Genomic DNA, 11,159 nt, shown 5'->3' with positions numbered 1-11,159 from the left:
GAACAAAAAACAATGATAAGTGTGTTCATTCAATTTTCCATATGCTTACAATACAGGCGCCTTCTTTATGCACAATTTTCTTCATCATACATCACTACAAAATCCACAGAAAAAAAAAAAAAAACAAGAAAATCTAAAAATTCATATGCACTATTTCTTCAATACAAAGCACAAGTATACCAGAACATAAATGGCCAAGGATTCACTATCTCCAAATGTTTATGTCTTCATGTTCCAAAAAAATTTATAATCATTGAATCATGTGAAAATTTTAAAATATATATAATGGTTGTAAATATTTTGAGACAGGAGGATAAGAACATTTGAGGACAGAAAATCTTTAGCCAAAATGAATAGACAAAAATCTCTAAAACCAATCACAGGACATGGTCTCTACTAGGAGAAGTAGATTTGCCCTCAGAGGTAGAAAGCGGCGGCAATGCAGGTTGCAGAAACATCAAGCTTCCCGGCTGAGAATTCGCCGATGAAGGTGGTCTGTTGAAGTAGCTTGAAGAGCATTTGATTCCATTTGGTGTAGCCGATGGGAAGCTAGAAACAAGTGGGAGGGGCTCGCCAAACTTTGAATTCTGACCAACTTTGTTACTTTCAATTTGATATCCTGGGTTCCCTCCACCACCACTACCGCCAGCGCCAATGATCGATGTGAGAGCGGCAGCTAGAGCAGATTGGAAACTTGGATCGGATGTGATTGCCTTGGTTGCAGCCGCAATGGCATCTGTTTGTAGGGGCTGTTCAGGAGGGTTAGGGTTAGGGTTAGGGTTACCTTTTTGCATGAAAGTATGATAGAAGTTTTCTTGGGGCTGTCTAGCAAAGCTCAATGAATTAACTTGATTCTTGTTGTAGGTTTGAGACCCATAGTTAAGGACCCCCACAGGTATAGGATTGGATTCAAAAGAACTAAAGTTGAGATTTGTGGAAGAATATCTTGGAGTTGAAAGGAAATTTGAAGAAGAGGTTATATTGAAATGGGAAGAGGAAGAGGAAGAGGATGGGGTTGGAGTAGTGAGGTCAAGAGTGATTGTTGGGTATGAAGGTGAAGATGACATTGAACAATTGGGTAGGTAGAACTGTTTTGATTTTGAATGATCAGAGAGATAAAAGTTGAGTCCACGGAAGTCCGCGGCAGTGGCAGAGGTGATGGTGCCACCTGATGAGGTGGATGAGCCAGAAAGGAGCATGGAAGCGGCGGCGGAGGTGGTGGAAGCCATAGCAGTGGCGGAAATAGGAAGTGGGTGGTTGTGTGTTCCTTCATAGGTGGTGGTCAAGATGGATGTGTCCTCAGCACATCTTTGAACCTGAAATTCATGAAGAAACCATACTTAGAGAGATTATTAATGGGGAAATAATCATTGATCTATGTAGTTTGAATAATGTTATATGCCTTAACTAGTGTACTAATTAGTGTACCGACGATGTAGTATAATTTAAGAGATTTTTGATATTTGTAATTTGTATAATGAGTGTAGTCAATAATAATGTCATAATTAATGTTCGTACACTAGTTAATATATTAATTAATGCATGTAGTACCACCGCTATAGCTCACTATGTTTGGATTGAGTGATTTGGAGAGAAAAGAAAAGAAATGGAGAGAAATATATTTCTCTTACTTGTTTGGATAACTTAAGTGAAGAGAAATGGAAAGAAATAAAGAGAAATGGATAGAAACTTATTTCTCTTATAAGTCTCATTTTCAATCTTTCCAAAAGTGGAGAGATTGGGAGAGAAAAGAAATCACTATTTTCATAATACCATTTTTGTCCCTATAAAAATAAAAGAAATAAAATGATTGAAAATATAAAAAGGTTATTTTAGTAATAGAACCTAAATAATTTCTTTCCTTTTCTTTTAATGAAATCTAACCAAACAATAAGGAGAGAAATCACAATCATTTTTTTTCTTTTATTTCTTCATTATCCAAACAAAGAGGAGAGAAATCACAATCATTTCATTTCATTTCTTTTCTCTTATAACTTAAGTAATCATTTCTTTTCTTTTCTCTTCTAAGTTTCCAAACATAGGGTAATTGATGGTTCATTTTCATCTTCATAATTTGAATCTTATCAATTTAAATTCCATATTCTAATGATGTTTTAAACGTAGCCCCCTCAGTCCGTTGACCAAAAAATGTTACATCCCACTTATGTCAACAGTTTAGCAATTCCATTGCAAGGAAGAACATAAAAAATTTATAGTAGAGTTCCTTATAATTTTAAACAAATTTTGCTTTAATTACTATAATTTTGCATGTGTTGTTTTTTTGGGTTGATATATCAAGAGATAGTGACAAAAGGATAACATTAAAATAGAAATGAAAGTATAAGACTAAAATTGATAGAATTAAAATTACAGAGATTAAAGAAAAATTTTGTAACAATTATTTGACCATTTCTGATTCACAAACAAAGGTAGGGTTCAACTAAATAATTTCAAGATAAAATAATCTCGCATTTGGTAACATTAAATTGATGAGTACTATTTACTTCATCAATTGAATTTTATTTTGTAGACCATAAAAAACTAATTTCAAGAGGCTATTTTATTCCACATATGCTTGATTATTTTGTTCTAAAGAAAATAGGTAGCAATTTATGCTAATATATATATATATAATTTTTTTTTTTTTTTTTTTTTTTTTTTTTTTGTGTGTGGCTGAATAACTGAAATAACCTCCCCAAATAAGTCATCCTAGAATTTTTTATTCTTGCGGCCAAATAACCAAAATATTTTCCCAAACAAAGTTATCTTAGAATTATTCATCCCAGAATAATTTTTTCCATTTAATCCTATCTGCGAATTAAACATATAAACATTAGATAATGGGAACACATTATTTATATACCTGCTTTCTTACAGGACATGATGGTGAAACAGTGCAACGATAGTATGCTCGAGGGCATGGATTTCCTTTCGCAATCTTTTGTCCATACTTTCTCCATTGGCATCCATCCACCATCTATATTTAAAAAAATAAATAAAATAAATATCAATACATGTTATTTCACCAGACATTGTTCTATATTTATTGATTTTCATTAATAAATTTTTCTTTTTACTGAAATAACAGCAGAAAATCCTTAACCATTGCACTATACTCCATGGGTGATTATTCAGTACTCCCTGAGTATGAACACGTGGTACTTCATAAAGTCTTGATTGGTGGAAAGACACATGAGTTAAGTAATTACTAATTGGTTTGGATTATAAACACGTGATGCTCCAGAAATATTAAATAATTTCCCCTATTCATGAGAAGTTATATTATACTAACCGTTGGGGTATCACATCGAACTCTCACAGAAACCCTAGCTTTCTTTGTAGGGTTTTGCTGTGAAACTTCATCATCTTCGCTTCTTGTCGTCTTCAAAACTTTATTTGGTGCCCATCCCTCTCCGGCTTCTTCTTCCTTCATTTCTAAGCTGTTCTCTGGGCTTGGCTTCACCGGAGTCTCAATCGGTCTTGTTTTAGACATGTCAAAATCACAGTGCAGTCCGAGAGCCAACCCTTCTTTATCGTCTTGTTGAATATCCTCTTTGCCTTTTCTAGGTTTTTCAATGTCCTTTTTTGAATCTCTTGAAGTTCTTCCAAGACTGAGGGAAACAAGCTGATCAGGATCCTCGGTTTCTTCACGAGCTGTATTTGTGGATTCCTTCGATTCTTGTCGAGCAATGTCATAGAATTGCATTTGAAGGGTCTGGTATTCCTTAATAATCCGATTTAAATTCATTCTTAATCTTTTGTTTTCTTCTCTCACTTCGCCCATCTCGGCTTTGGCAGATTCAAGCTGATTATCCTACATACCCATTCAAGAAATTGCATTTAGTACTAACATATAACAAGTGTTCTGTGAAAGATCTAAATTGTATGATACTTTCAACTCTCTCTAAATATTCTTGAAGTAAAATTTAGGGTACATTTCATTGTGTTTCCGTTTTCTGTTTGTATTTTTATTTTTTGAAAAACATGTACCAATATAATTAACTCTTGGTACATGTGTGAACATTGCATGTATGAAATTGGAATTGATTTATATTGTTTTTAGTTGAACTTGAAGGGGGAGTATATCCCTAAATTGAGCAGTGGTGACCATTGATAGACAAAAACAAAAATCATATCATTTCATGGAATCTCAGAGCTAAGCTAAATTATATTCAATTTTAATTCAAATCTGAAACTAAATTTAATTTTCAAGAACTTTCTACAAGGAGAAGAATTATTTCGTGGGTTTACTCAAGATAATTAACTATCACTTTCATGCTTCTTAAGAACAAAGATGAAAATGCTTCAAACCTGATCTTTTTGGACCGATGAAGATGCTCTTGAATTGGGTTCTGCAGATGATCTATCCATTGTTGGCATGACAGACATCTGTTTGAGAATTGCAGTTAAAAGTTAAAATATGCAAACAAGATCCATAACGAAATAGTTAATGATCCAAGCTAGGGTTATGCTATCAATATTGGTTTTACTTTTCTTTCAGGAATCCAGAAAAAGAAAATCAAATTCAATATTTTTGTCTATGAAGTCATGTTGTCTAACTGAGGACCAATCAGATTGAATTGCCGGTTATGTGCTGAAAAATCTTTTTCAATTACAATTCTTAGTTGATTGTGGTCAAATATTTCGTTTCATCTCAAAATGTTATATACAGTACTAGTTATGCCGATCATTGAACCGTTATAGATCATCAACATATTGTTAATGAGGTTCCATGGATGAATATAGCTATCAATTTTTTCTTCTTGATCAAAGATTTAAACGAACAGGTCAAACTGTTAATAATTAATATAAAATTCATTTGTCATATCTACAACGAATGTTTCTTGTAAATTTAGGTGAAAGACAAAATAATCAAAGAAGTTTAATTATAAAATACATATGCATAGTTGATAATCCAACTTATATGCTGAAATATTTTTTGTTTAATTCATTATTACTCTTTAAAATAGCCCGAAGACCCGAAGAACAGCAAAAATTTTGTTACCTGATTGTCATTTCGATTAGGCGACAATGGCTTCAGATTATGATCCTCATGATCATCCCTTCCATTTCCAAACTGAAGCACAATAAAATCAATCAGCTTATCAGTATAGATAGTTTGAACTGTGTTGAAGTATATATATAGATGTGTCTAAGCATAAGACACGTGGTCGACAAAATTTCACAAAAGATATAAAAAATAGTCAAATGAAATAAGATTTAGATAAAGACCATCAAGATATTTTGAGATAACCCACCAGTGCATGTTATCATCCACAAAATTTAAGCCAGGCTTTTTTTTTTATTATTATTTATTTTTATTTAAAAAAAAAGAAAAGAAAACTTCTAGAGTTCTCTTCATGTCAAATCTGTAAATGTTTTCTACCCAGTCGTCGTTTGTCATTTCAAATGTTTGGAGTTTTTTCATATAGATTGTAGACTCATATAATTCATTTGAAAATTGAAAACTTCCCAAAAGGTGGTGATTTGAAGAGGTTCATAAATTGAATGAACAAGCAAGAGAAAGAAAAAAAAATATATTGCAAGCTCATGGTGATGTACTTTAGTTTCTTTTTAATCCAAATTTCTTCCCTTTACCGATCAAAAGAAAGAAAAAAAAATAAAAAATGCTCATAGGAGGGGGAAGAAGATGATTCACCTTGAGAACAATCTCTTCCTTGAAACTTTCTTCATTGCCGCTCGATTCAACTCGCTTCTCTTCCTTGATTCCACCTCCTTTACAAGATTTTCTCAAAGAAACTACCTCCATCTCTCTCTCTCTCTCTAACTTGTTCTCTCTCAAAATCTCTATCTCTTTCTAAGTTCTTATCTTATAACCATGAGTTGCAGTTCTCTTCTTATAAGGGAGAGCCTGCTGTATTTGACTCCTTAAAATTAATTAAAATTCAAATGGCTCCACCTAGCACACACACACACACCCCACACACACACCACAACAAAATGTCAATGGTCCAGTTGCATTCAAGCAAATTAACCCAATATTTATAATATATTTTCATCCTCAATAAAAATTAAAAAAATAAATAAATTAACAACTTGAAGAATTCAACTTCAACGTTTAAGTCTTTCTTGTAGATAAACATGTCACACAAAGAAAGAGATTTGGCCGCAATAACCGGTCCCTACCGCGTACAACAACAACAACAACTATATATATTTATATTTATATATGATTGAAGTTTCTTAGTATAATATTACAAAAAAAGTCACATGGGGTTGGTTATATCGGTCAAACTTGTCCCATCGTCGTCATCTTCGATCTTAATCGTCGGATGATGACCGGAGTTTAGCTGCTTGAACGGTGGTCACTGTAGGAATAGGGTTTTGATTGTGTAAAGGTCAAATATGGTTACTTTGTTGTCGATGCAATTTGACTTCGTTTCCATTCACGCCTTCTGTGTTGTTGTGTCGTAAACTTGTTTCGTTTCTCATGACTTCCAGTAACTCAAATGTAAAATCATGTTAATAATCATGGTTTTAAATATTGCTCCTTGTGTATTTTAAAATTTTGTTTTATTTTATTTTATTTTGGTTGGTTTCTTGCTAATAACTTGGTATTATGTTGGGTTCGTAAATGATTGAACTTTCATTTTGGTGTCAATCTTGTTGGCATGAATTTGCTTTGCTTTGATACTTCTTGCACTCTTTTTTTTATATTCATGTTTGTCTTTGTAAAATATTATTTGATTTTTATTAATAATTTTTTTTATTGATAAAAAAAAACATATTTTGGAATTTAGAATTTATAATCTTAATTAATATATGATGAGAGATTTGGTCAAAGTCTCATTGTAATAAAATTTTAATGTATTAAGAATAAGTACAAAAGTAATACTAGATATCTTAAAATTTTTACTAAATTTTTTATTAAATGTCTCATATGGGTGTAGGACTCACATAGGACCCACATAGTGCGGTCCCATACTCATGTAAGACCTTTGGTAGAAAATTTAATAAAATTTTGGGGGTCTTTAGCATTTTTCAAAAAGTTTTCCTTGAAAAATCCAACACATACTACTATTATCAAAATATTAAACTTTAGAATAATATAACTTTTGATATAAATGTCGATTTTTAATAAAATTAGTATTTTTAGAATCCTCTCATCAAGATTTATCAAATAATATCCATGCTGACTATGAAGTTCTTAAAAAAAAAAAAAATTATTGTCGAAATTGATGTAGACAGTAACAGTAACATGGTACTTTGTTTGACAATAACATATTATTCTGATTCATAGTAACAAGTTACTCTAGCAATATTATCCAAGAAATTTTTTTTATACTTTGTCCTTACTCAATAGGGGGTTCATGAAGCAAAATAAATTGAGTTGTCCTTTTCTAGGGGTGTAAATTTAGCCCGGCTCGGCCTACGTAAGGTCTTACGAGCTCCTGCCAAAATTCAGGCCGAGCCACAAACCAAAAAATTAGGCCCAGGCCCAGGGGTATTCGGGCCTAGGTTGTGCCGGTGGGCCTGGCCTCGGACTTGGGCAGGCCTGACCATTTTTTTTTTTGTTTTTTTAATTTTTTCTACCAAAAGTTTATTATTTTTCAAAAAAAAAAAGACAGTGGGTCTTGGGCGGGCCGGGTCTCGGACCGGGTCTTGAGTGGGCCTTAAGCGGGTCAATTGGTTGGGCTTGCGGGTCGGGCCATGCTTCAAAATGATGGCCCAAGCCCAGGGTCTCAAACTGGGCTCGGGTCTACCTCGGGCCACGGGCCATTTTTACACTCGTATCTTTTCCACCAAACAAGGGGTTCAATGGAGGGATTTTGACTAAATTTTCCTTTATTTTTTCCTAAGAAAAGTATTGTATGTAATTGATATTTTTTGGAAAAATTACACACAAAAGCCTAGGTTTAACTCTTGTAACAAAATAAATTCAGTTTTTAATTTTGTCAATTTAAAGCTTATTATTATTATTATTATTATTATTTAGTTGGAACCATTTGTCAATTTTCGTAAGTAAAATAGACGAGAAAATGAGTATTTTAGTTATAATCTCAATGCAATGAGTATTTTAGATATTTTACGTTGAGTATAATGATTAAAATACTATTTTTTCATCGGTTTTAGTTAATGAAAACAGACAAATTGTTTAGATTGAAAGTTGGATAAATTGCAACAATAGTCTCTGTACTTTGATCCTTGTGTCATTTTGGTCCCTGAAATTTCAATTGATTTGATTTTGACCCGGAATTTGGTCTAGTTTTTTATGAAAAATATGCATATAATACCCACCAAAAATAAAAATAAAAATATGCATATAAGTAGCACGTGTCATATTTTTTAGAGTAAAATTATAAATTTACTAATCTCAGTGAGTTAATCTCAATCAATTCAATGATTATTTTTAGTCAAAAATGTTAATGACATTATTAATTAGACCAAATTGACACAAAATTTAAAATTAATGGTCAAAATTGTGCCAATTAAAAATGTAGAGACCAAAATGACATAAGAAGCAAAATGTAAAAACCACTGGTATAATTTGCCCTTGAAAACAAATTAAAAGATCAGAATTTAAATTGATAAAATTAAAAATTTAGGGTTTATTTTGTTATAAAGTTTAAATCTTAAAATTTTTATTTTTTATTTTTATAGTTGTTCATATGTTTTTTTTTTTAAATTTTTTTTTATCATCACCTAGATGAACACTTGCGATTGATTTTTTTATGGGGAAATTACAAAAAAAAAAAAAAAAAAATCCATGGTTTGATCTTTGTAAGAAAATAAATCCTGATTTTTTTTGTCAATTTAAATCCTAAAATTTTGATTTGTTTTCAATATGAACTAATTGCCGAGCAAAGTGGATCTCTTGGATAAAAAGTTGTCTCTCTTCAGCTAGAATCTCCATCCTCGTTAATGGCTCACCAACTAAGGAGTTTAGTCCTGAAAAAGGTCTCAGACAAGGGGATCCACTATCTCCCTTCCTATTCAACTTGGCTGCAGAAGGATTGAACATTTTACTTATGAGAGCTAGGGAGTTGGGGCTGCTAAAAGGAGTAGTTTTTGGTGATAATAATGGGGTTGTGTCACATCTTCAATTTGTAGATGATTCTCTGTTGTTTTGTGATGCTGTATGGTCAGAAGTGCTTAATTTAAAAAGGATCCTTAGGTGTTTTGAAATTGTTTCAGGGCTTAAAATAAATTACCACAAAAGTGTAATTTGTGGGTTTGGTATCTCTGAATCTGTGCTCCATGAGTTTGCAGGTATGCTAAACTGTAAAGTTAAGTCAGCACCAATCAAGTATCTGGGGTTGCCATTGGGAGCAAGCCCCCATAGAAAGTTGATCTGGAAGCCTGTCTTGGACAGGATAAAGCTCAGACTTGCTGGTTGGAAGAGGAGATTTCTCTCCTTTGTAGGAAGATTAACACTAATTAAATCAGTGTTATCTAGTCTGCTGGTGTACTATCTCTCTCTGTTCAAAATTCCAGAAGGGATAGCAAAAGAAATTGAAAAGTTACGAACCTCATTCCTGTGGGGTAGGGCTGAACTTAAGAGGAAAGTTCATCTAGTGAGATGGGATGAGGTAACTAAAAGTACTAAGCAAGGGGGATTGAGTGTTAGAAGAATCAGAGACATGAATGTTTGTTTATTAATGAAGTGGTGGTGGAGGTATGCCAATGAGGAACAAGCTCTGTGGAAGCAGGTGTTAGTCTGCAAATACAAAGCTGAAGGTGGAAATTGGCGTCCAGATATTCATTCAGGAGTTAGAGTATGCAAGATTTGGGGTGATATATTGGTGGCAGCAAATCAAAAGGTCAGCCTTCTGCAATTTTATATTAATAACCTTCAGATTAGAGTGGGTAATGGTTGTAGAGTTTCCTTCTGGCATGATTGCTGGACTGGTGGAGTTAGCCTTAAAGAATCTTTTCCTAGATTGTTCAGGTTGTTAAATGAGAAGGATGGGACTCTCAGGGATTATGCTGATAAAATGGGTAACTTTGAAAATTGGGTGATTAGCTTTAGAAGGGCCTTATTTCAATGGGAACAAGAAGAGTTCCTCAATCTGAACCTCTATACCAGACCTGGTCCTGTTTTGAATCTGCTTGTGAAAGACAGAGTACTCTGGTTAGCTTCAAAATCTGGTCAATCTTTTGTCTCAACCTCATACAAGCATACTGATTTTGAGCATGGTGAAGTCAATAACTCTAGCAGATTAGTGTGGATCAAGTACCTTCCATCGAAAGTTCAATTTTTTGGATGGCTCGCATGGAAGCATAAGGTAAAAACTTCAGTGTTCTTGCACAAAATTGGTGTGTTGGAGGATAATGCTGCCACTGTATGTATTTTCTGCAAAGCTGAACAAGAAACAGTTGAACATGTGCTTATCTGGTGTCCTTCTATCTGGAGAGTTTGGACTGGTCTCCTGCAATGGTGGGGAGCCCTTTGGGTAGTGCCTCAAACTGTTGATGGCTTACTGCAGTGGTGGGCTGGAAACAAGGTCATGAAAGCTGAAAAAATAATTTGAAATGCTATCCCCTTGGTAGCTCTCTGGTCCATTTGGAAGCACCGGAACGAGTGCATCTTCCAAGATACTCAACCTAACATGGAAGAACTTCTTGAAGTTATCATTGTTAGGCTTGCAATTTGGTTAAAATCCACGTCCAAGGATCTTTTTTTTTCTGTAACTGATTTTCTGCATAACCCGGAGCAAATCAAATTTTGTTTGGGTAGGAGAATGTAAAGTTGTATTATCTAAAGGGTTGTGAGTTGGAACCTTTCTAACTCTTTTTGGGGCTTGGGTTATGCTCGTGATTAGTTCTGCTACATTTTCCCCCAAGCTGTTGTAACTTTTCTGTATTAATGAATTTACTCCTTGCTTGCTGCTCAAAAAAAAAAAAAAGAAAAAAAAGTAGTCATTGAAGTATGGCTGCTGCTGGGGTTCATTGGTTTGTCTGGTGTTCTGTCCTATTTTGTGGACCTGTCTGCTGTCTGTTCTGTTCTATTATGATGGCTGCTGCTGGTGACCTGAAATGGTATGGTTTTGCCTGGTGTGCTTTGATCAAGTATGTTATGGTTTGCCTGGGGTTTATTAGTTTGATGTGAGAGTGGCTGTTTGCTGTTATCTGCTGGTGCTGTTTTGGGGTTTTGTGCTACCAGGCCTACTGTTGGCAACTTAAGGAATGTATGCAAC

At 33.8% G+C, this 11,159-nt stretch overlaps 1 protein-coding gene across 2 annotated transcripts; it reads right to left on the bottom strand.

Annotated features, from left to right (window-relative positions):
• On the bottom strand, positions 1-5,978 carry LOC114318329 (WRKY transcription factor 72A). 2 transcript variants are annotated; one of them, XM_028265190.2, is made up of 6 exons: positions 5,660-5,978; positions 5,006-5,077; positions 4,312-4,389; positions 3,293-3,814; positions 2,864-2,977; positions 1-1,316 (listed from the first exon to the last, which is right to left on the bottom strand). In XM_028265190.2, exons 1-6 carry the CDS (start codon positions 5,768-5,770, stop codon positions 378-380), a joined length of 1,836 nt encoding a protein of 611 aa, XP_028120991.2. In that variant the 5' UTR covers positions 5,771-5,978; the 3' UTR covers positions 1-377. The 2 variants fall into 2 exon arrangements, with proteins under 2 accessions (XP_028120991.2, XP_028120992.2); XM_028265191.2 differs by having other exon boundaries at positions 3,293-3,805; positions 5,660-5,974.
• Positions 5,979-11,159: the final 5,181 nt, after the last annotated feature.

This window comes from Camellia sinensis, chromosome 15 (assembly GCF_055761805.1).
Source record: "Camellia sinensis isolate YWXY chromosome 15, ASM5576180v1, whole genome shotgun sequence".
Taxonomy (NCBI): domain Eukaryota; kingdom Viridiplantae; phylum Streptophyta; class Magnoliopsida; order Ericales; family Theaceae; genus Camellia; species Camellia sinensis.
Note: the sequence above shows the minus strand (reverse complement) of the source record. Positions and strands in the feature narration are given on the sequence as shown.